Genomic DNA, 25,561 nt, shown 5'->3' with positions numbered 1-25,561 from the left:
TTCTGGGGTAGGGAAGTGGGGTCACTTCAAATACAGTTTTGCTAATTACCTTTTTCTCCTCCCCCCAGATTTCTTTGGTGCGAATGCCTTACGCGTGCAAACTGCTGTTTCAGGAACTTATGTCTATGAGTATTGCGCCTCGAATGATGAGTGTTTAAAGATAACTTGTAAATATTTGTTTCTTCAAGATTTTTTTTTTTAAAAAAAGTACTGCATTGTGAAAGCATTTTATTGATTTTAATTACATGCATGCTTTTCTTCTGTAAATAGACAATAAATTTTTGTAGATAGTCTTGATGTGTTATCTTTATTTTGGATTTCCTCTATGTGAAACCAGTGAATATAACTAAGTGTTAGTGGGTTGGAGGAAAAGAAACTGGTTATTAGGCAAGAACAGGGCTGTAGTTATCCAGGACTTTCAGTGATGCAGACGGGTATATTTTGCAGGTTTATAAGTCAGCACCTTCACCTAGTTAAAGAAAAAGATGAAAATTAGTTACAGATATGGATGTGGTTGACTTTCTGATCTTTAGGTACTTTTTAGTATTTCCAAATAAACGAAGATGTTAAAATGTGGGGATAAAGGGTATGTGAGTAACTGTACAAATGAGAGGGTGGAATGCTCTTTGGAATGTGAGCTATGGGATTTTGTTGTACTGGGCTATGCATAAGCCATGGACCTTGTTAACAGAAGTGGAAGAGCTTGTTTCACAGACAAGCAAGTTGAGATGGAGAGAGGCTTAGGAACTTCCTCGGCCATGAAGCTTTCACTCAGCATTCCAAGTGGAGGATAATTAGGGGCAGAGCTGAGATGCAAACATGACTTGACGCTGAGCTCCTGCTGTTCATCACCTGGCTTTATACAGCCTGGCCGAGGAGAGTCTGACCAAGCCTGTGTTTACTTGATACTTCCTCCTTCCATACCGCAGGTGAGCGATCTGCAAAGGGGGATGGGCCGGCAGATGCGGACAGTAAATTTTGTTCAATTTTTGGTTTACGAGAAGCCAGTTCAGACATCGGTCTAAGAGAAGTATATAAATGTAAAATAGCATTTCCCTGATGCTGCTAGGAGAGGTGCTTCAGAGGAAGCTTTTTTGATGGTGAAGAAGAGAGTTGGGTCCTTGCCAGTATACTCTCCCTTCTGGCTTGTTCTTATAAAAGCTCGAAGTGAAGGACCAGAATTGCTCACAATCAAATCATTTATTTTTATTTATTTTTTTTACAATCATTTACTTTAAAATGGAAATTTAATGTAATAGTTGCAACACCAAGGAAGACTGCCATGTGGATAGAGAGGGGAAATAGAAGCCATTCCATTCAAGACTGAGATGTGAGATAAGGTGAAAGCATCATCGTCCTAACAGAAGCATTCCATTAACCATCCAAATGTTCTTTTAGAGCCCTGTGCTCTCCATTTTGATGGCATGCCTTTGTGAATAACAATTTCATAAGAGCCATGATGTCGGATACTCTCATCCTTGGTTCTGTTCTGTTCTTAAACAAAAGCACTAGTCCTTAAATGGTTGTGAGATTTATTACCTACCTTTTTCCACTGGTATTTCATTGTGAGGGATCAAACACTGTTATTTTTGCCGATGCTGAAGCCTGTCCTTGAGAATTGGATGCATGGCACTCATATTCTCCAGCATCTTCCTTACTGAGAGGAGATACCTGTGGAAAAAAAGCATCTTTAGCTCCTCTATGGCAGTCCTCTCTTCCCTGTGGCTTCAGTTAGGTCATTATTTCTTAGGATGAATCGGGGATTCGTAGCAAAGATACTGCCAGAAAGAGTGCAGGTTCTGTGCTGCAAGGCGGACAGCTTGCCCCCGGTGTTCTGCCGGGAGGATTCACACTCTGAGGCACAGCACGGACAGCTTTTGATCACACTACATAGCTTAAGAACTGTGAACAGGTGCACATACCAGTTTGAGGAAGACCTTGATAGGGTATAAGTACAAAGTATCAAAGGTCAAATAAAAATAACTATTAATTAAAATAATTAATGCTCAGGCCATGTAGTACCCTGTAAGGATTTTGCTTTGAATTTTTTGTGTGTGTTTTAAAGTAAGCTCTAGGCCCAACATGGGGCTTGAGTTCATGACTCTGAGATCAGGAGTCACATATGCTCTACCGACTGTGCCAGCCAGGCGCCCCTGCTTTGTATTTATTTTTTTAAGATTTTATTTATTTATTTGGGGGAGCTGCAGGCAGAGGGAGCGGGAGAAGGAGGCTCCCTCGATGTGGGGCTTGATCCCAGGACTCCGGGATCATGACCTGAGCCGAAGGCAGAAGCTTAACCTGCTAAGCCAGCCAGGGGCCCCCTGCTTTGAATTCTTAAAAGAAAAAAATTAGTTCTTATTTGTTGGTTTTTTCCAAAACATTCAACCAATCTCAGCTCTTTTTTAAGTTCCCTCCGAAAGAGGAGTAGCAGTTTCCTGGTAGGCCTGTTCCAAAGAGGTGTGGCTGCCAGGGCACGTACTTTCAGCTTGGCAGGACGTCTGGCACCTTTGCCAGGTTTGCTGAGTCTAATCCTAGGAATGAAATCCTTGCCAACCCTCGGTACTCACCAGCACCCAGCCAGTGACTTCATGCTTTTCTGGGCCACCCCGGGTCTGAATAGCCAGGTTGTCCCGGTCACCAGGCAAGAGTTCTGTCCTTTGAACTCCATAGTTACCCCTTTTTACCTACAAAAACAAAAGGAAATAGTCTTTTGAGTTTTCTGCACTGAATTATCAACTTGGAAGTAGACACATTCTTAGAGCTGTACAGGGCATACATTAGACTTTCTAACTGGATTAAACCCAGCAATTTCCATATTACTCTTTCCTGAATAATTAAATAAAGATCTTCTTTTATTTCTTCCTATCAGTTTCCCTCTAAAGTTTATATATTTTAAACTAATGTATTTCTCTGCATGCTTGGGGAATACACACCGTCATACTTTGCTGCCACTGACTACCATCATTCACTCATGCCCTTGTAAATTCTGCCTGTCTTTGCTGTGCTTTTTCTTGCTTGCCACGCCGTGTTTGACAAACTGTGTCACCAAGTGCTAGGTTTGATTCTTGGGACCTTGTGTCGGAGCCCAAGTCCTACAACCACCTCTGTAATGGAAAAACAGTAGGTTGAGTCCAAAACGTTCCTTTTGTTCTGAGGGCTAAGGGTTCGTTCTAACAATTTACTAAGGACCAGTGAGCAAAAACGCCTGTCAAGTACACGCTGTCACCGTTCTCCTATGACAAAAGCTGCCTGCTGCCCACCCCTGTGCGTCATGATGAGAATAGGGATGGGTTGTTAAGACATTGTTTCCTTGGTTTGAGGGTAATAGTGAACACTGTCCTAATTTCCCCCCTCATGAACTGTTCATAATATAAACTCTGGAAAATACACAAAAATCTATGGAAAAATAAAATTTACTTGTAAAACTTCTGTACATACACACTTAGCATAAATTTCTAGAAGTGGAATTGCTGAGTCACAGAGTACAAGTATTTTAAAGCTTGTGACAAGGATGGGTTTAAAAAAGATCAAAGGGATACATGAAGCAGTGCTTGTTTATTCCATCCCAGGCCACCTTTAAGAGCTAGGTTGACGTTTACCGATATTACTTGTAATTAGAAAAAGGATTTGCAATCTCACAGGTAGTTCTCATTTTCTTTCATTATTAAGTAAACCCTGAGTCCCAGAAGCCCAGCTGACAGTGTGGACACTCCCCATGCGTGTTACTTCTTCCTGCATGATCCCACTCCCACCACAGGCCGTTAAGCTGCTTGTCTAAACTTCAAACCTACTCTTTATTTTTTCTGCGGCGTGACACCAGGGCTGGGGCTCTGAAAACCACAAGGGATCTAGGCCAACTCCTACTCTATAAAAAAAAAAAACCCTAGCATTATTGATTTCGAATGCCTGGATTTTGCTTGCTTGCTTTTTTCCCCTGGGATTTCCCTCTATTGCAACTATTAGAGAAAACCAGGTATCTTAGTGTTTTTCGCACAGGAGTGCTAGCAAGACAAAACAGATAAACTTAGTAGGCATCTTTTTTCCTTCCGTTTCCCCAGTAGCTGGCAAAAACAGTTCATGCTAGTGCATGATTCTGAAATATTTGAAAATGGTTTTAACAGTGGTGTAAGTATTGATTCAATGGCCAAAGTAACGTATCTCTGGTCTTAGGTTGAGTTTCAGAATTCTCTAAGAGCTTTGTGTGGGACCAGAGCAGAAAAACACTACTGCATGAGGTACTGAATCTCAGCAACTGAACTGTTGGTCCTCAGATTATGTCACTCCTGGTAAGGAGCGTTCTGTGCCAGTTAACCTGACCCACTTCATACAGAGAAACTGTTCTTGTCAAGCATTTGATTGGGAAGTGAATATTTATATATAACAGAGCTCATATTTTAATATATTGTAAAAAGCTACATACCACATAGAAAACATGTAGAAATGTCAAGAATTATTACATGGTAAACTTTTATATGGCACATTCTGTTGCTCCCTTATGTGAGGGGAGTTTGTTGATCAATATGTTTTATAGTTTGGGAAAAAAAAAAGGATGCAGGCTGAGAAAAGTGGCTTCTGAGACAATTTGACAGATGTGCAATGGGCTGGAAGTGCTTCAGAGTTTGAACCTTAGAAATCTAGGCAGAAAAAAAACGCCTAGTGGTCACTGCTTGCCATGAGAGTTCAACTAGGGGGAGAATCAGAGGGAGATCCAGGAAGTCATTTCAGCTCTCTCTGCTTGTATTTTAGCTGCAACAACATCTTCCTAAATCCTGCTATTGCAGATAAGCAATTAATAATGAAAAGTGCTAGTGGTTACCGAAGCAGGATGAAATAGTGTGATTCTTACAGGTGAATACATTTCAAGGGGTTCACTGAATTTCAGGAAACCATTAAAGGACATTTATGCAGTATAGAACATATTTGCTGTGCCTTTTTGGTGAAGTTTCAGAAGAGGTTTATGGCGAAATAAATACATGTCTGTTGAAACTTTAAGATCCCCAGCCACTATAACCCATTAAAGACAAAATGTCTAGGAAAAAAATATTTGCAATACGCAAGAAAGGGTCAGTATCTCTCATGTACAAAAAGCCACAGACACTAATAATTAGAAACAACCTAACAGAAAAATGGGTAAAAGATATTTGAACAGGCAATTCATATAACACAAATATGAAAATATTCTCTTCAAAATATATAAAGAACTTCTACAATTCCACACCCAAAAAACAAGTAATCCAATTAAAAATGAGCAGAAGACATGAACAGTATTTCTGTAAAAAAGACATGGATGGCCAACAGACACATGAAAGATGCTCAACATCACTCATCATCAGGGAAATACAAATCAAAACTACAATGAGATGCCACCTGACATGTCAGAAGGCCTCAAGTCAAACCCACAAGAAACAAGTGTTGGTGAGGATGTGGAGAAAATGGAACCCTCATGCGCTGCTGGTAGAAATGCAGACTGGTGCAGCCACTGTGGAAAACTGTATGGAGGGTCCTCAAAAAGTTAAAAAAAGAACCACCCTATGATCCAGTAAGTGCACTGCTGGATATTTACCCCCCAAATACAGAAACACTAATTCAAGGGGATGCACGCACCCCTATCTTTATAGCAGCATTATTTACAATAGCCAAATTATAGAAGCAGCCCAAGTGTCCATTGATAAATGGATAAAGATGTGGTGTATACACATACACACACAATGGAATATTATTCAGTCATAAAAAGAATGAAATCTTGCCATTTGTAATGACATGGATGGAGCTAGAGGGTATTATGCTAAGCGAAATAAGTCAGAGAAAGACGGGCGCCTGGGTGGCTCAGTTGGTTGGGCGACTGCCTTCGGCTCAGGTCATGATCCTGGAGTCCCGGGATCGAGTCCCGCATCGGGCTCCCTGCTCGGCGGGGAGCCTGCTTCTCCCTCTCCCACTCCCCGTTTGTGTTCCCTCTCTCGCTGTGTCTTTCTCTGTCAAATAAATAAATAAAATCTTTAAAAAAAAAAAAAATAAGTCAGAGAAAGACAAATACCATATAATTTCACTTGTATGTGGAATTTAAGAAACCAAAGGAACAAAGGAAAAAAAAAAGACAAATTGAAACAGACTATTTTTTTACAGTAGGTTCCATGCCCAGCATGGAGCCCAACGCAGCGCTTGAAGTCACGATACTGAGATCAAGACCCGAGGTGAATCAAGAGTCGGATGCTTAACCAACTGAGCCAGGCAGGTACCCCTACAGACCCTTAAGTACAAAGAACTGATGGTTACCAGAGGGGAGGTGGTGGTGGTGGGGGAATGGGTAAAACAGGTGATAGGGATTAAGGAATGTATTTGTGATGAGCACCGGGTGATGACTGGAACTGATGAATCACTATATTGCACACCTCAAACTAATACACACCGTATATCTGCCTACGGCTCAGGTCATGATCTCAGCGTCCTGGGATCGAGCCCAGCTTGGGCTCCCTGCTCAATGGAGAGTCTGCTTCTCCCTCTCCCTCTGCACCCCACCGCCCTTGCACTCAGTCTGTCTCTCAAATAAATAAAATCTTTAAAAAAAATAAAATTAAAAAAAGATTGCCAAACCACAAAGAAATTTAAATACTACAATGTGAAAAAAAAAATATCCTCAACATAGTCAAGGAAATTAAAGCAATAATGAAAGGATATTTTTATCCATCTTTTTTTTTTTTTTAAAGATTTTATTTATTTATTCATGAGAGACAGAGAGAGAGAGAGAGGCAGAGGGAGAAGCAGGCTCCCAAGGAGCAGGGAGCCCGATGCGGGACTCGATCCCAGGACCCTGGGATCATGACCTGAGCCGAAGGCAGACGCTTAACCATCTGAGCCACCCAGGCGCCCTATTTTTATCCATCATTAACAAAAATTAAAAAGTTGGGCAATATTCAGTGCTGGTGAGGATGCAGGATAATGGTTCCCATGCACTACCAGGGAGAGTGTGAACTGCTACAGTCTATTTAGAAAGTAATCTGAGAACATCTATTAAAACTAGCATAAAACAAATATTTTGACCTACCTAGTCATGTATCTTTTGGGGGAAACTATCCTCTACGGGGGGAAAAAATAAAAGCACTTGCATATAGGATACATATATACTTGTATATTATTTAAGGTGGTCAAAAACTGAAAACAACAGAAACAATATAGGAACGGTTTAATAATTATGGTACCCCCGTACTTGGAATCTCATGTAGTTATTAAGCAGCAGACCTGGAGGGATGCCCATGAAGTATTTATCGAGAACAGCAAATTTCACAGTAATATGCTCAGTCTATTCCTACCTCACCGCACATACTGGGCATATGTGTTGGTGTATGGGCACAAGTAAGGGCATAGAAAGATAAAACCCGGGGCAGTTAACGCTGGTTATTCCAGGGAGTGGAAGAAGGTGGGAGATTCTGAACTCTCTCTTTTTACACATTTTTGGAGAGTTTCTCCTAATATTACCATTATCATTTACTGTTTTAATTTTTTTTTAAATTTTTAAAAAAGATTTTATTTATTTATTTGACAGAGAGAGACAGAGCAAGAGAGGGAACACAAGCAGGGGGAGTGGGAGAGGGAGAAGCAGGCTTCCTGCCGAGCAGGGAGCCTGACGTGAGGCTCGATCCCAGGACCCTGGGATCATGACCTGAGCTGAAGGCAGACGCTTAACCGACTGAACCACCCAGGTGCCCCTTCACTGTCCTAACAGAAATTATAGCTGTAAAGGTCAGTTGGCTGGTGGTGTCTCTGCCCACCCCTATTCCCAGGCATTTTTTGGAATCACCCTGATTTCACTCCCACCAGACGGCCCCATGCAGATGATGCACCCTCGGGCCACACGGGGGACCCAGAGGCTGGCAGGTGACCCAACCTGGGTGCGAGTCCTTCTAGGGGATTGACAGTGCAGCAGGGAGAAGGGAAGCCCTCTCTCTGCTCTGGAGTCTTCAAGGGGCGATAATAATGTGAGCCTGGAGCTGCCAAGGACGCGCTGCCTAAGGTGTGGCGGCAGCTTTCGGAGGTAGAAGGAAAAAAAAATGAGACCAACACATTGAGAGCCAAGAGTCAAGAACAGAGTCCTGACCACACTGTGTGCCTGGATCCAGGTGCCCTAGAGGCTGGAATCACCACTCCTCACCCTCCCTTTCTCTTGCTCAAAGTACCTGAAGGGAGCTTCTATAACTTGCAACAACATAAAGATTCTGACCATGGGAGCCAAGATCCCTCTGGAATTCCAGAAGTTGATCCTCTGGTCAGATACCAGCAAACAAAATAACCGAGAGAGAGCATCTGAGAGCTTGCTGGAGGGCGAACCAGCTAAAAAGGGGTATCTGGTGATGCCTTTTCACTTAACTCTATTTCCTTTTTGTTAGCGCAAGTTTGATGACATTTACTCCACAGCGCTGTTGTGAGGCTTGACCGAGTCGAAATGTGCAAAAAGGGAAAGCATGGAAAATGACTGTGAGGTATCACTGGATCTGGCAAATGAATGTTTTCTATTCCCTTCCATAGACAGACATGCTGGGACTAGGTCATCCTTCAAATGTGAAGACAGTTCCACAAGATAATGGCACATGAAGGGAAACATTTCCAGGACCAGCAGCTAACATCAAGGGAGCATTAACTATGTATCTGAGCACAAGCCAAGGGACTTCACCTGCATGGCTCTATGCAATCTTTACAGAAATTATATGCTACCTTCATCATACAGGGGAGGAAACTGAGGTTTAGAGCATCCGTTCTCATTCTAGGCGGACCTGTCCCCCAGGAGACATTTGGCAGTGTCTTGCCTCCTTTTGGACTGGCCACCACTGGGGGTGGCCCACGGCATAGAGCCGCTTGAGGCCAGGAACGCCGCTAAACCTCTTACAGTGCACAGGGCAGCCCCACAACAAAGCATTATCTGGTTCGAAGTGCTAACAGTGCTCAGGGTAAGAAGCCCTGGGCTTAGAACTCTAGCGAGGTGGTTAGGGAACCCACATTCTTACCACTATGCTCTACTGTCTCCGACAGGAACACACACACTCCCGCACACACATGCTCACACTCACACGCACACACACTCGCAGGGTGGGTTTGGGTGTTCAGCATTACAGTTTTCTAGTTCCTAAGGCTCCATGCTCAGGCACTGACCACGAAAGCAGAGCGGAGACCGTTCTGGAGGTCAGTAAAATTGTTCAGTAGATCCAGGGGAGGTGTCTGGAAGATCACCACAGGGCTTCACCTTTGAGGAGCAGCAGGGACTAGAAGAGGCTAAAGGTTTTAGATTATTGCCATCGCTGGATGGCGAGAGAGGAGCTCGTCAGTCTAGGGGATCTTCCTGAAATCCATGCCACTGACCTTGTTCCAGATGAGGACAGGGGTTGGGATTCCGATGACCTCACAGCTCAAGTACACCTGGGCGCCAGTGACATTCCGGATGTCCTTGGGGGGTGTCACAATGGAAGGACCTTCAAGAGAGAATGCAAAGCCAAACGCATCTTTTTAAACAGTCTGTAACATTAGTCAGCATACTAGGAAGTAAATACTTGATTCTGTTTATGAGGCCGTCCCTCCTGTGCCTTATCTAAAGCAAACTGCAAAGACCAGCCTGGCATCCCCCTGCCACCAGCATGATTTTTAAGCTCTGCTTTGGAAATGCACACATCTAAACAAACAAAAATCAGTAGAAGAAAAATGTATTGTTTATGAAATTTTCTGCTCCCTTAAATCATGTTTAATGATTTAAATTTACCAGTTGTTCTGCATTATTGGGGATGTTCCAATTAATATAATGAAATTTAGTTCCAAAATGTTTGTTTTTCCTTTTTGCTACCAGAATTCCTCCCCCCACCCTTTTTTTTTAAGTAGGCTTCACACCCCATGTGGAGCCCAATGCAGGGCTCGAACTCCCGACCCTGAGATCAAGACGTGAGTTGAGATCAAGAGTGGGACACTTAACCGACTGAGCCACACAGGCGCCCGTTTACCAGAATTGCTATTTTTCTGGCGGGGAGGGTAATAACCAACTGCTCCTTAGGTAATGAAAGAAAAAAATCTAAGAAGATATTTGAAAATGTGCTGAGCACTTAGAAAAGATGGCAGTCCCTATTTTAAGAAGCCTTAGGATCTGAGATCGACAAGTCAAGGTGATCAGGGAGGAATGACGACTTTCTGTCTTCTCAGACAGAAACGCAGAGTGCCGCGTGCCCTGGGAGACTGCAAGGAGATACCTTTGAACAGAAGTGGCCTGGGGCTCCAGGAGGAAGGGGGAAAGAGCTTTCTTCTCAGTTTGGGGAGGCAGTGGGTTAAACAGCAGCAGTGACAGGTCTATTGTGTGTGACATGGGTGTCCAAGGACACAGCTCTTTCCCAGGCTCTAAGTGTCTAGGTCCCTGGCAGGAATGTGTCTAGGCACTGCCTCCCTAGCCTCAGCGGGTAGGAGACCACCCAGCGAGAGCCCAGGGCCATACCTGCCCGTCCCCCCAATTCTGGAACACCTCTCTAGGACTTTTTTGTCCTACCTATCCCGTCTGGTAGGAAGGTCCTTACACAGGACCAACATTTTTTTGCTACTAAAAGGCTGGCCAAAACTATGGCTCATGTGCCAAATTGGGCCTGCCATTTGTTTTGGCCTGGCACTTAAGAGGTCTTTGTGTTTTTAAATGGTTGGGGGCGAGGGGCAGGGGGAGAATGGATATTTTATGACACGAACATTATAAGAAAGTCACATTTCAGTGTCCATAAATTTTTACTGGAACACAGTCATGCCTCGAGTCTGGCCACTGTGGCCGGGGCCGTATGGCCTAAAACATTTACAATGGGGCCTTTTGTGGAAGAAGTGCTGACCAGCTCTAATCAGCCAACCAATGCCTAAATACGATGTCACGGGAAACTCTCAGGACTTCGATCCTTTACACATTACCTGGAGCTCAGGCAAGTAACCCCACCTGCGGGTCCAGCTCTGAAATGCAGCACTTTTGAAACCAACAGACAGAGCGGTGTGCTTGCTTACTGCTGGGGGGGCCCCTGCCAGTTCTTGAATGAATGAGTTTATCATTCCCTCTGAATTTCAGCTCTCCATTGCCTTGGGTCTTCCAGCCAAATAAAACGTCTAACTGTGGGGTCATCTTGCATCAGTGTCCTGGGAAAGGGACGACTTCCCCTTTAGGCCTGGAAATTTTTCTGGCACAATCAGCATTCAAAGGACACAAAATCTCCCCTTTTGCAACAGGCTATTTCCAGCACACTAATAATTTTTTGAAACAGAAAGGAAATGACTCCAGCATATAAGATTTTTCCCACTCATCTAAAGTATTAGATGCTGATTTTTTTTCTAATCCCCTGGGGTATTTTTATTTTTTCCCCTTTGTAAGAATGTGCAAAACAAAGTTCCGAAAGCTCTAAATATATTTTGTGCTTCCTTTCCTCTAACCTGGTAGGTCTGAAGAGGAAGAGTCTATCTTGGTCAGGGGTCTTTCTTGGCTTTTCAGTTGCAAATGTGGATGGGGTGAGCGTGGTCATGCTGTGTTTGTGTGTGTTTCTGGTTCTGTCTCCCTTGCTTCCTAGTCTGACTGAACCAACACAGGACCACGCAAAGGGCTGGGCCTGGCCTGACTGCACCCCAGGCTTCCTCCAGGGTCCTGGGACCCACGGGTGGGGCTCCTGGAGAACTGGAACTGGCTGGCATCTGAACTCCTTTCGCTCACCTCTTTGCGGGCCTCTGCGTGGCTCTGTCCTCCTTCCCACACACAGACTCGTCAGGATGACCTCAAAGCCCAGGGGGTCTCAAGAGATTGTTCCGAGAAGAATACTCTAGTGTTCTGTTGTGGAGGGGCTCGGGAACAAAGCTGCCTCTCATGTATTAAAAACACACAAGGAATGTAAGACTTTTTTTTTTTTTTTTTTAACTGTGAGGTCTCAGTGCCTGAGCCTTGCAACCAACTACTTATTTTAACTTGCATCCATCTCCCTATCGTCAGAACAGGTAGTGGAGTCCTCGGTCTTTGTCAGGGGGCACATTCTGGAGAGCACCTGGAGGATTTCCAGCCTGCTTTTCTGTTACAGGCCTTGAAGACATGCTATGAATTCTTCCCGTGGTGTAATTTAAAAACTAAGATATTCTTAGTTTGCACATGGTCCAATTTATCACATTTTTCTTTTATGATTAGGGCTTTATGTGTCCTGTTAAACGAAATTTTTGCCTAGCCCAAGGTCATAAAGACCTCCTATTTTCTTCTACAAACTTTATGGTTTTACCTTTCCCATTACGTCTGTGGGCCATCTTGAATTAATTTTTGTGCATGCTATGAAGTAGAGGCCAAAGTTCATCCCATCCCCTCCTCCCCAGCCAAGGACATCAGCTGCTTTGGCATCATTTGTTGAAAAGGCCATCCTTTTCTTGCTGAATCATAAGGGTAAATCCATTGATCATACATATATGAGTGAGTCTACTTCTGGATTCTTTATTCTGTTCCGTTGGTCTATGTGTCTGTCCTTGCACCAATAATGTCTGTGGTATAATTTAGAAATGTATTAAAAGTATAGCACTGTCTAGGATCTGCTTTTTAAATCTTCTATCCCCTGTAGTTATCAACTGCATGTACCAGGCCTCTAGAAACTAGTAGTTAAACTGAACCAACTGGATGGGAGTAACTATGTATAGGGCTTGTTTTCCAAAGAAGAGCATAGTTTAGAGTAGCGAAATTCTAAGCCTATTTAGGCATGTTGTAAAGCTGTTCAAGAAGTAACACAGCAAGTTCTGTGAGTGGAAATGTAGTGCTCAAGTCACATTCTGCTTTAAAAGGTTGTAACAAACACAAACAAATTAAAAAAAAAAAAAAGTATAGCACTGAATAGAGGGCAGATCCATTACATCCATCCTTTCCAGCCCTCTCCTTATTCCAAGAAGCATTACATTTCAGGAAGGGCAAGAATTCTTTCAAAACCTCTCAAGCCAGAAATACTTTGAAAGAGAGCCATCACCAGGAGATTCAAGATTAGGACAAATCAATCTGTGGGTTCCTCTTTCTCTCTCCCAACCCTTGGAATACATATTAAACCTGAGGTGAATGGGCTGAGTCAATATTTAGACCATTCTAAGAATATAAATGATCCCATCAATTCTGCTAACAGCCTATCCCAAGATTCCATACTATAAATTTTGTATTACTCAGTGAATCCGGTTGAGTTGATGGGGTGGAGGAGCAGAGGGGCCATTAGGACCCACTTGCTGCACAACATTTACAAAAACCCTTGTATATTTCATATGTCCTTAAACAAGTGTCAGATTCAAGAAAACTTAATAAACAGTATCTACAACACTAGAAAGTGCAGACCTACAGAATGCCCTTTAGGTTTTGATATGCAGTCTCTTGCAAAGCCAAGTCAGATCAATGAATGATTAGACTAATAGTCAAGAGATCGACCAACTTCCCAGAGTTGGTGGGGGCGGGCTGGCTTCGACCTGATTTCCTGTGTTGGAAGGATCCACAGTTTCAGATTCTTTCTGTTTATGCTGTTCAGTGCTGATACCCACTGGGTCACCTACTTACTAACCTCTGCCTGGTTCTTTGCCACTCACTGGTCTGGAAATTCCCTCAGAGGATGAAGAGGGAACGGACAAACTCATGATGAAGGCAGAACACAGTGGCAGTATAGAAAGATGAGTGAGGATCCACCGTGAGAAAGAGTAAGAAAGGGACTTTATGGTGACGCACAGGGACACCAAGTGGACAGGTTTTGTATGGAAGTGAAGGGATACTGAAAATATTTTGGGCTAATGTGATGGCAGATCCAACAACACTGTACCCCTCTCCCCTGATCTAAATCACCATCACCCCACATATTCCACTGATAAGCAGTTTCACCGCCAACCATCATCTTGAACTGCATGTCCATCATGCAGTTCAGTTCTTGAAGGTTCTGTCCTACCTCAGAAGCGAGCTCAGCAAGATGACTCTTGACCAGATAGCTTCTCTTTCCACTCTGCCTTTTTTCCAAGAAGTCCTAAGCAGATCCAGAATTTATTTCTGTTTTTAAGGGTAAAGGAAGTTTTGGTTCCCTTCAGTCAGAAAGCTCAAAAGCAGTTCCTGAGGCCGGGCCAAGGGTACCAACGTGACCATCTAAATCATGCTCAGTGTTTGGATTCCATTTGAAACAAGTTGAAGAATATTTAAATGTATGGGGACAGACACCAGGATAGGTTTGGTTATTTATCCTTGCCTTTGTTCCAGTAAGCACTTCAGGCTGCTCAAACATCTGTCCAGAGAATAACCGACTTGCCCAACACCTGTCTCCTCCCCTTCCCCACCCTGGGCAACTCCACACACCAACCAAGTTGCCCACAGCACTGCCCGGTGGCTGGCATGGGGCATCTACCCCAGTGCTTCCCTGCCTCAGAGACACTTATCTTTCTCAGATGACTAGACCCAAATCAGCCTACTCCATTTTCCTTTCTTACCTCTCACAACTCCGTTCTCATCCAATCACTCTTCATCTTAGCTAAATTCATTTTCTTGCCCCCCCCCCCTTTAATAACTCTTGCCTAGTGACTTTACATGGCCTCTTCTCTTTAATGGTTCTTTGAAGGGAAGGAAGAAGAAGAAGGGAGGGAGGAGTGGAGGAGAAGCAGAAGATAGCCAGATCCTAAATGAAGTTGTAGCAAGGGAGAAGAAAGTCCTAAGTTTGGAAGAAAACTAAAATTCAATTTAATGAGTCAGTGTCACCTTAAAAGTACCTCAGAGGAGTTAGAAGTCTCCCACAGAATTTCCACCTAGATGTATATCCTTTTCCTGAGCTCTTTTAAATTAAGTTCTAGACAAATGACCCACAGATTACCAGATTATTTTAGGATTATTCAATTATAACCTAGAAAGAGCTATGTTCTGAGAAACCATGGAAAATGTAGAAAAGAATTGTGGATGGATGGATTTAAATCTGGAATATTTCAATTTGATTCTGAAGAGGCTAAGAAGGGCAGTTCTCACAAAACACACAAATGTCATAGGAGAAGATCCTGAAGTGGAATTTTTAATTTGACCCACATTTTGTTCAAACCGATTTACATGAAGTTGCAGTAGAACAGAGTTAAATTTTGTTATCCTATAAAAAGCATGAAGATAATGTAAAAGAAATATGTGAACAATTTCCTAGTGTCTTACAGAGCATAAAACACTCCCCCGACTTGATCTGAGAAGTCCTCACCATGTCACCATTAAAAAAACACAAAACCAAAAACAAAGCATTCTGGGAGACAGAACACTTGGCTCTGGATCCTTGTCTGGGGCTGACAGCCAAGAGACTCCGGACAAGCCACTTACCCACTGTTACAGAAGAAACCAGGACAGGCCTGAGAAGTGAACGTACTTCTGAAATGTGTCCTAGAGCACAGCCATATGGCATCTTCAACATCCATGAGCTTTTGCAGTTCCTCTGCCTGGCTCTGGAGCTCGCATGGCCCGAAATCAGCCCAGTGACCTCCCCACCTACCTAAATGCAATGTCTGTTGGGGTTAATGCAGAACATGAAATCAGCCGTAATACCTGGCTTGCTAAAATGTAACACGGGGGGGGCGGCTGGGGGCGAGGGAAGGTTTCGGAGAAGGGCGTGGGCCTTTGTGATGCCAGGGCCCGCGTGACCACTCTGCCATTGGAATGCCCCACGGAGTTGCCTTGCACGAAGCTTTCTCAGCGCAAACAGCCGCCCTGTGATCTACGACATGTATGCATTGTCCCTTAGGCTATGTTTAGCAGAACTTGTAGAGCATATCGTATCTTTCCTGTAAACAGATCCTCCCAGTTTCAGTAAGACCCCTTGTCACACATCACATGCTTGAGACGCAGTGATAAGGATTTGTGATTATCCTGAAGGACCCAATAAAAGCGGGAGCAAAGAAGAGCAAAGGGTCTTTGTCCCTGAGCATTGACCCCCTTGCCTTCTCCTCTCTTTCACGGCAAAGTTTGGAGTCATCTTTCATCCGTCGGCACAGGGATTGCTGGCCATTCTCGGCACATGTACGTGACTCATGACAAAGTTCACTCTCCCAGGAATGAATAAAATAGAGCTTATAAAGGTTTCAACTGTTACCTAGTGAGCCAATCTTTTAATCTGAAAGAGCTGCATAGAAGATGTCAGGAGAGGTCATGTTCTGAAGCTGAATATATTCCACTGGAAAATAGTCAAAAGTCAAATTTTCCCCAATAGTCAATTTTTGTCCCATTTTATTGCTATTACATTCAATCACGTATTTTTTCTTCATTGTTTTCATTTCCCTCATCATCTCTTCCATTTTCACCCTCCAAATCCGCTTTTCTTACTTCTACCCAAACTCATTCCCATGCTCACCCACCATTACATGCTCATTACTACTTTGAAGCTTTACTTACGATGATGTGCTGGCCTACTTGGGATGTCCTTCCTCTCATCTATTATCTATGCCCTATCCTTTTTTTTTTTTTTTTTTTAAAGATTTTATTGATTTATTTGAGAGAGAGAGAATGAGAGAGAGCACATGAGAGGGGGGAGGGTCAGAGGGAGAAGCAGACTCCCCGCCGAGCAGGGAGCCCGACGCGGGACCCGACCCAGGGACTCCAGGATCATGACCCGAGCCGAAGGCAGTCACCCAACCAACTGAGCCACCCAGGCGCCCATCTATGCCCTATCCTTTATTTGAAGCTCTACGGCTGAATTGTCACCCTCCTTTGGCATTAATGATAGCTAAGATTCCCACTTACTTCTCTGAAATCCTGTTGCGTTCACAGTTAGTGCCACATAGCTTAACGCATCATTGTTCTCTTGTGCTTACCCCAGCAGGGCTAATTGAAGATGCCAGTGCCCAGATGGAGTCAGAACGGAGCCAGAAACTCTGGAATCAGATGTTCTTTGTGTTCACTGGAAGGAGGGACAGCCCAGATTGTATGCAGTGGGTAAAGGGCAGCAGTAAATTCAGAACATAAAGGGATTGGCCATATGGAACTGAGTAGATAGCCACTGTCTTGAAAATGCACCAGTGTACGTGCTGCTGAGACACCTAACCAAAGTGATGCTAGAACCACTTCTTCTTTACCAGCTGGCAGATTATTTATCATGATTTTCTGTAGTCCTCCACTTGACTTTCTCTTCCATCAGCAATGTTTCTTGGCTACTGCCCACACACTGACCTGTTTGTGTATGATCAGGAGATGCAAATTAATTTGTATATATTAGTCACGAAGTCCCACCAAGGAGGGTAGGTCTGCTGGGGGGAAAAGATCATCAATCATCCTCACGTGTAAAAAAAAAAAAGGGGTGTTTCTGCATCATGTTGGGTTATATGATGGACATTATAGCTCTGAGTACTTACCAACATGGTTAAGACAGCCAAGTATAAAGACGTCGCTACAGGGCGCCTGGGTGGCTCAGTCGTTAAGCGTCTGCCTTCGGCTCAGGTCATGATCCTGGGGTCCTGGGATCGAGTCCCACATCGGGCTCCCTGCTCGGCAGGGAGTCTGCCTCTCCCTCTCCCACTCCCCCTGCTTGTGTTCCTGCTCTAGCTATCTCTCTGTCAAATAAATAAATAAAATCTTTAAAAAAAAAAACGTCGCTACATTACAGTAGATTTGCAAACCATGCTCATCTTGACTCTTAAAGATGCCAAATCTTGGAATAGTTCATACACAGTATGTGCATTCATACCAAAAAAGGAGAGTTTAAGAAAGAACTGTGATACCACATATGGAGATGAAGAGTTCAGACACCTTGGCAAAAATCCCCAGATTAGGTTCTGATAACACATTGAAGGGAAAAACACTAAACAAAAGTACAAACTAGGAAAAGAATAGTAGGAAGGCACTATGGCCAAGAGGGGGAAGGGGATGAAACACGTGAAAACTTCCTGATATTAAATAAGGGGAAGCAGTAGCTCTATGGCTAATTAAAGAGCAGAGCCATCTGCCAAGGCAAGTCATTTTGGGAACTTCCAGAGGTGGGGTGACGTAGCAGCTGAACCTGGATATGGGAATCTAGCACACAGTCAAGGGTGTCAGTGGAGGACTGCAAGGGCAGGAAGAAAAAGTACTAAATCTCAAGCAGCATAGGCCAGGTTTCATTTCAGGGTTTTAGTTTAAGGCAAACTCATCTGGTTATGGTAGCTACTGTCAGTCATTTACACTTTAGCGTGAACGAAGACCCAATAGTTTATAATGATGGGGCCCTGTCAAACACTGCTGGGGGCAAGAGTGTGTAAGAATTGCTTCCTCTCCTCCAAATATAATCTACTGGGATAGGATGGGGGATGCTGCACAGTTTAGACTAAGAACAAAATGCTGGGGAGGTAACAGACTATATAGTGAGTTTGGAGCATGGACCTTGGAATCAGGGATTTTGTTCGAGCACTTCAAGTCATGTGACACTGCTCAAGTTATTTAACTTCTCCCAGTTTGTTCATCTTGAAATGGGATAACAATATCAAAATCATTAGATTATTGGAAGGATCAAACAAGATACAGCAATGAGCCTGGTACCCGGGGCACGGGGTAAACAGTAAGTATTAGTTCTCACTTCTGTTTCAACGTAAATTCCTTATGACTGGAGCTGATAAAAATCATTTATTCAGAATGACGACAACACAGCACTTGGACGTGGGATGGCTAGGGGAAGGAAATGGCATCTGGGTAGGCCCTGAAGTTCAGAAGTAGGGCTCTGTCAAGGCAGAGGTGTGGAGGCAGGGAAACAGCTGCTTTTGCAGGCAGGAGAGCGGGCACAGCGGCGTGGTTCCGGGACAGCGTGCTGCACCGAAGGGCAGCGGCGGCAGTCTGGTGCAGGGCACCGCGGAAGGTGGAGGGCATGGGGCGTCACGGGCTGGCGTGGCTCTGAATGTCGGAGAGGCAGGATTCAAAGGGCATTTCAGGACATGGTTTTGAAGGCCTCTGCAGGAGGATTAGGACAGGGTGGGGGTGAGGGGGCTAAGTCAGGGTTGCAGCTATGGGAACAGAGAGGAGAGCGGCAGCCTGGAGAGAGTGTTCAGGAGGAACTAATTCCATCCATCCAGTAACTGCCTGGGTGCAGGCAAGTGGGGGCTGAGCCCTAAGCTGTGGGGCTAAGAGGAGGCTCCTACACGTGAGCAGGAGCAGGCTGGGGAAGGCGCCGGCCTGGAGAAGGGGGAAAGGACGGATTTGAGGTCAAATTTGCTGAAGTTGAGGTACCATCTGGGCACTAAGGTCTGAACCCTATGGAAAGAGAAGAAAGGATACAGACTGTGGGGACCAGCAATGCCAAGGTCAATACCATCCAGTTTACATTTTAGCCCTGGGAAGGCTAGGTAGTAGGTTCCTTCGTAGAGAAGAAGACAGCTTTGGCTCCCCCTCCCACGGGCAGCTTCTCTGCGAGAATTAGCTGGCTGCTGACCACGTGACCATCCCCTCCTCACCCAGGGCAGAGCAGTAGACAGCTAAGGTATAGTTTAGCCATGAGCCACTCTGAGAGCAGACCGCCCAATGACAGAACCCTGGTGACGGCGTACACAGATCCTGGGAATGACATTTCCTGACTCACGGTTACCTCTGGGCTTTAATGAGACACTCCATTATGGCTCTAATCTTTGATGCTGAAAATCTTCTTAGAGTGTATTAGTCCCACCCCCTTTTTTTTTACTATAGTAAATATCATAGTATTCACAAGTCATTCTATGATGATTGTAAATCTTGCAGGGTCTCACAATTTTCACTGTAAGTCTGACCATGGAACATGAACAGAAAGTTCCTTGCAATCTGCTGCTTACAAACAAATCTCTTATTTTGACAATTTTTTCTTATTCCTTTCCCCTAACTTGGGTCTCGCACAAGAAGGAGTCGGGTACTGACCAAGGGTGTGACCCCAGGGAGGGGGACTGCCACCCACAGGTGATTCTGGTACACATGGGATGGGGTGACCTCAGAGGGACCCTGCACGACGGGTTCATATGTGTAAGGTGGGGCGATCACTGTGGTAGCCACGCGGTAGGTTAGCTAACCTGGGCTGGGTCAGCAACGACGCCAAGGGATGAGTTCATGGATTCAGCAGGGCTCACACAGAAGTTGGAATATCTGAACTACCATCATACTACCAGACTGACTGATGTCCATACAAGTTAAATTAGCGGGCCAGATTTTTATTTGGTTGGAGCACATGGAAGGACTGACTTTATATGGAGTACCATGATAAAGGGCAACTCCCTAGTTATGTGGGTGTCTCTTGTTAATGTGGTCTTGGAAATACTTTTTCTCTGCATTTCACGGGCCTGTCCTGTCCAGACTATGACTCACCTTAAATCCAACATATGAAAAATGTTGGTTGCTTGTTCCTATTTCATAAGCACAGAAATGGGTGGGAAGTTTCCATCAGGGGGGGTTCTTTTTTGCCACCTGATTCTGGGATTCCTAGAAACCTAGACAGTGAGCTCCCCCAGGATGCTTCACCTTTGAGCCCCTGCCCACTCCCTTTCCCCTCCATACACACCCAGGGCCTGGCACTGTCAGGCATCAGGAAATGTTTCCTGAGCCAAGGTGTGAGGTAAAAGTCTTTCGGACCCTAGAGGTCACCCTCCCTCAAAGCTTTGTCTTTGCCCACAGGCCTTGCGCTAACAAGGGCTACGGTCTGGTCCGTCCCAAAGAAACAGATGTTCTTGATCCATGCTGTTAGCTCCGCTCTGCCCAAGAAGAGGCTGACACTGGCGAAGTCCCAGCAAACCCCCCCAGCCAGGCTGACCGCTCTGGAAGCAGCCTGGGGGGGCGGACAGGCCAGCACAAGAGTCACCCATTCAGACTAGGAATTATCAAAAAGAGCAGACGGGTTCCATCTGCACAGCGGACCTCACAGAGGGCCGTCTGCAGAAAGCAGCCAGGCACGGAGCCGACGGGGTGAGCTCCAGCCGCCAGGACCTGGCCTTGGGAAGGCTTCCAGCACCTTCCCTGGGGCTTGCCGATCCTGCCTGCACACTGCACTCTCCCCGCTCCCGGGAACAGTCAGCACCCACGCCCGGGCACGCTCCCAGAGCTTCTCACTGGTCTGGGCATGGGGTCTGGCACTGGTGTGTGCAGAAAACTCCCCAGGCAGGAGCACTCGGTTACAACACAGCTTCCGAGCCAGAGACACTCAGAGGAGGAGGCAGACAGGAAGGCGGGAAGTGAGAGGAGAGGCCAGGAGGACAGACTTGAAGACAGACCGCTACCAAGCCTCTTCAGGGAGAGGCCGAGGACCCCTGGGAGGTGCAAGTGTTGGGGAGACAGACAGTCTGGGGAGTCGGCTCGGTGAAGGGCACGGAAACCGGAGAGTAGCGACACTCTGGCCGCGGTTACTGTTCTAGCCATACTGGCGGGGCGGGCAATGGGCCGTGTCTGAAGCTTTGTCAGGCTCCGGGTTGCCCAGGCTCCTGGCAGTTCTCCTTCTGTCATTTTCCTAAAACAAAGCAGCTGGTTCTCAGCCCCGCCCCTGCCCCTCTGCTGCCTCCTAACTCCTTACCCTTCCCGGCAGGCGGCGCGCTTAGCTGTGGGTCCTACTGAAAATCCCACTAAAACGGGGCCCTTGCCCTTTGCTCGGCTCCGTTAAGACACATTGGCCTTGGTCTGAAGAGGGCCAGGAGCAGGGTCCCAGGGCCCCATGTGTGAGAAGAGAGCCCCCTGCGGGAGGGGCCGGCGGGGCTGCCGAGGAATGGAGCACAGGGCATGCTGTGCCCGCGGCTGGCGGTTTTACCTGGTGAGGTTTTTGCCCTTTAGGCCCCAGCCTCGCTCTGTCTTACAGCTCATGGTTACAGTTGCCTCCTTGGCCGACAACCCCAGACGTTCATCAGCCGCCCACAAACAGCTCCCCCTGTTCTTTCTCAGTGTTCTTGCCTTGCACGGAGCCCTCTGGCTATTTTCTGTACTCCACTGTGATGTCCACAGACTGGAAAGCTCTTAGCTATTTGCCCCAAGACTCCGCCTTTGTTTATAGCTGCTTTGCTGAGTGTTCTCAGATTTCCTCCGAGCTTCCTGATGTTCTGCTTGTTCTAGTGCTGCCCCTAAGGCTCAAGCTAGAGCAGAACACTCCTCCAACCTTGTGGGCTAGTTCTTGTCTGTGTGTCTTGGGTACTTGGTACGTGTGCCACTGGGTACTTGTTTTCTGTGTTCCGGCGCGAGTGCAAGGCGTTCTTCCTGCCTGCTGGGAGGAAGTTCACATCATAGAAGGTGCTAGATGTGGATGCAGTGCACCGTCTGGATTTGGAGGAGCTAGACTGTTCGATGGGGCCCAAAGGTGCCCAACAACACTACTCTGAAAATCAGAGAGATGGGTATGTCTCGCTGATCTCAGAGTAGGAGTGGGAGAACTTTGAATAAGGATTTCGAATTTTTCATTAGTGAGGCAAATCATGTTTGCTCTTATCGGCTGGAGGACAACCTGGAGCCCTCTGGGTGGGTGTGAGCTGTGACATACGGGAAGCAGGTAAAACAAAGCTATGCCAATGCACAGGTGAGTAATTACTCCAGAAGAAGGGACCCTTGGGACACGGGAATGCTCTTTGCTGCTCTTACCAGTAGTTATAGGACCAGACATCTCTACTTTGGCACGTTGATTATTTGTAGGCAGTGATTATTTTTCTGTAATTAGTGGTGTTACGTTGTTTTTGTTTTTGTTTTTTCTTCTTTTGTTTTCCTCAAGTTGTTAATTCTTTTTACAATGAAGGAAAAAACAAGGAGAGTTTTCATGGTTTCAATAGTAGATTTGGTTTTAAAAGTGAGGATACTGTATCTTTGTGAGGACTGGGAGCAACGGCATGCCAAGTATCCTACAGGTGAGGTGACACCGGGGAAAAGCCTTGCCCCTCGGACCCAGCCTTTTCTTCCACAGGTGCTCCTTCTAGAACCACCACCAGGTCTAGGCTTGGAGGGCTGAGTCTTTTGTTTCAGTAGAGAAAAATAATTTCCTCATTGAGCAGCTGGGACTTCAGATTTGGCACCTCTTCAGAGTGACCACACATAAAAGTAGGAAAACTCATTCTTTATAAACTTGGGGAAGAAAACGTCCTTAATCTTCCTGAAATTGACGTAAAAGCTGCAGTTTATGCGCCCTCAGTCCCTGCCTTTTGAATACATTGTCGGGAAATCTCTCCAGCAAATCGTGTGACCTCTTTAGGAAGCTGGAGTCTTCAAAGACGAGGCCTGTTCACAAGGGAGTTCATGCTTGTTCTGCTTGTGAACAATGCGGAGGAGATGGAAAAGTAATCCAAGGCTCATCTAGCCCATGGGAAAAGATTATGGTTTTTTGAGCCTATCAGTCAGTTAAACTGACACTTGAAGAGAAGAAAACTCAAAGGAGACTCAAATAAGGATGATGTTGGCTAATCATGCAACCTCTCTCCATATTTCCACCCACATATCCACGCGAGCTTGGCCTGTGAAGACTGAGGGTCATGCTCTCTGGAGCGGAGAGAGATCAATCCCATTCAGACAGTTCTAATTTTTCTTTTTTAAATGAGCAAGCAGCCTTTTAACCTACACAGTAGTACTGAGGAATAACAATTCCACAAATATTCTGTAGTGTCAGCACTAAATAGCTTTCCCAATGTCATGTTAACACACTCAGAAGATGTTTAAAGAACAGATCTTTCTGGAATACACTAATCATCAGATGTAAAATTGGGCTGGCCAGAAGTTTAATTCCTAATAATTAGGTGATATCAAAAGAAAAATGTCATCTAATCATCAACTTTAATATCCATCCCTGTAATTAGGGATGGATATTAAACTTCTACTATTGCCTAGTTGAGTTTATTCTCTAAGGGAAAATCCCTATGGAAAACGGCATAAAAGATGAGAATGATCCACAATGATATTAACTAAACCTAATTTGAGCACTGCACTGGCACAAAGCAGGTAAAAACATGGAGTGGATTAATTCTTTCAGGCCCCCCACGAACTGAGTGTTGTACTGGCGACATGGATAGAAAGATGGTTGGGTTGGACTCCTGCCTGATATGGGTTTACAATACAGAAAGTGTAGATGAGTATACAAGTAGATAAGCAATTATAATATGGATGGAGTGTGACTGGTCCTATGAATGTAAAGAACTGAATTTGTAGAAGATGAAAGGGGCTTTCAAAAGTTAAAGGTTGTAGGTGGGGTAGGTGAGGAGACTTCAGGCAAAGGGATTAAGGTGCTCAAAAAAAGGAGGTGTCATTTGCAGGAAAAATAATTTATACTGGTATTGGGCTTTCCACGCCACAAAGAGCCTTTATATCTATTACTTTCATTTTGATCTTCCCAAAAATCTTGTGAGATAAGCTGGTCATTTTACAGATACAAAAGCTGAGGTTCAGTAAGGTTCAGTGGCTTGTGCAAAGTCACCCAGATTGAGAGTAGTGTGGCCAGGACGTGAATCTAGTTTTTCTGAGTGCAAACCCAGTGGTTTCCCTAGGCTACCATGCTACCTCTCAACATAATCCACGATGGCAAAAAAGTTCCATCTTGCTTTGTTTTGTTGGGAGACAAGGAAAAGAAATCTTGAGAATTGGAGGCCAGACTAGACTGCAGAGGTTTTCAATATCAACCAATGAGATAAGTTATGTCTACAAGTTATACTGAGGAAAAGGCAACCAAGAGAATAAAAACATTAATATATTTTGGAGAAAAGGTCACACAGTCGCTAGAATCCTAAAGAGAGATCATGGCTCACCATTCACACTCTGGCCTGAAATGTTTCAGAGGTAATATGTGAATGGTTCTGGGTAGTTTATTTTATTTTTTATTTTTTTATTTTTTAAGATTTTATTTATTTATTTGACAGAGAGAGAATGAGAGAGTACATGAGAGGGGGGAGGGTCAGAGGGAGAAGCAGACTCCCTGCCGAGCAGGGAGCCCAATGCGGGACCTGGGTAGTTTAGATCTACAACTCCAGATAGGTGAAAATTATCTTCCTTATACTGAATGCTGGGCAGACATTAACCCTACTACAACTATATGGTTAGAGTCCTACCCATATCTTGGAGTAAAACAATCTGCAAACTCCAGCCGTTTTTATTGGATTTTAATGGTTTCAATAAATGTCTAATGTGACAATCAGTATTAGAAAATATACTTCATGGTATGTCTTACAAATCATTAAGAAGATGCCATATTCTTGGAAAGTACCTTACATATGCAGGAATCCTATGAGAACTTTAAAAAGTCAATGTTAACACTTAGTAAACATTCCTGGGCAGAGCCAAGCAATCCTTATCTCAGTGAAAATGTTGTCTCTCTGGGATTAGATATGTTTTAGATTTACATCTTCATCTTGAGAAAAACTTTTCGATTGCCAGAAAGAGGATAAGGGCCCTCATGAAAACATTTACCAAACTAGAAAATCCAGAATAAATAAGATCTGGCCCTAAGTATCTTCCCAGCCTCATTTCTTGCCACATCCCTCCTGAACTCTGAGCTCCAGCCATAAAGAACTTTTTATGTTCCTTGAATGTCCTGCTCTCCGCTAATCTTTGCACATATCATTCCTTTTTCTGGAACAATCTCCCCACCCCCCCCCATTTCCCACTCCTCCCCACTTTTGCTTGGTTAACTCCTAGATATCCCTTGGGTCTCAGCTATCT

General features: G+C 44.8%; 2 protein-coding genes across 3 annotated transcripts in view; one reads left to right on the top strand and one right to left on the bottom strand.

The window, feature by feature from the left end:
- POLR2B (RNA polymerase II subunit B) overlaps nt 1-293 on the top strand; it is a 47,372-nt gene extending 47,079 nt beyond the window's left edge. For both annotated transcript variants that reach the window (XM_021701671.2, XM_021701672.2), the window contains one exon: nt 69-293. In XM_021701671.2, the coding sequence (XP_021557346.1) occupies nt 69-158 (90 nt within the window). In that variant the 3' untranslated portion in view covers nt 159-293. The remainder of the gene's footprint in view (nt 1-68) is intronic.
- An 89-nt stretch (nt 294-382) lies between these two features.
- Nucleotides 383-25,561, bottom strand: part of IGFBP7 (insulin like growth factor binding protein 7) — a 70,519-nt gene continuing 45,340 nt past the window's right edge. Inside the window, exons 2-5 of the mRNA XM_021701673.2 lie at nt 9,349-9,458; nt 2,568-2,684; nt 1,544-1,671; nt 383-469 (exon numbers count right to left, since the gene is read on the bottom strand). Coding sequence (XP_021557348.1) covers nt 1,561-1,671; nt 2,568-2,684; nt 9,349-9,458 — 338 coding nt within the window. The 3' untranslated portion in view covers nt 383-469; nt 1,544-1,560. The remainder of the gene's footprint in view (nt 470-1,543; nt 1,672-2,567; nt 2,685-9,348; nt 9,459-25,561) is intronic.

The sequence above is a fragment of the Neomonachus schauinslandi genome, chromosome 2, assembly GCF_002201575.2.
Source record: "Neomonachus schauinslandi chromosome 2, ASM220157v2, whole genome shotgun sequence".
Taxonomy (NCBI): Eukaryota; Metazoa; Chordata; class Mammalia; order Carnivora; family Phocidae; genus Neomonachus; species Neomonachus schauinslandi.
This window is presented reverse-complemented; position numbering and strand designations above follow the sequence as displayed.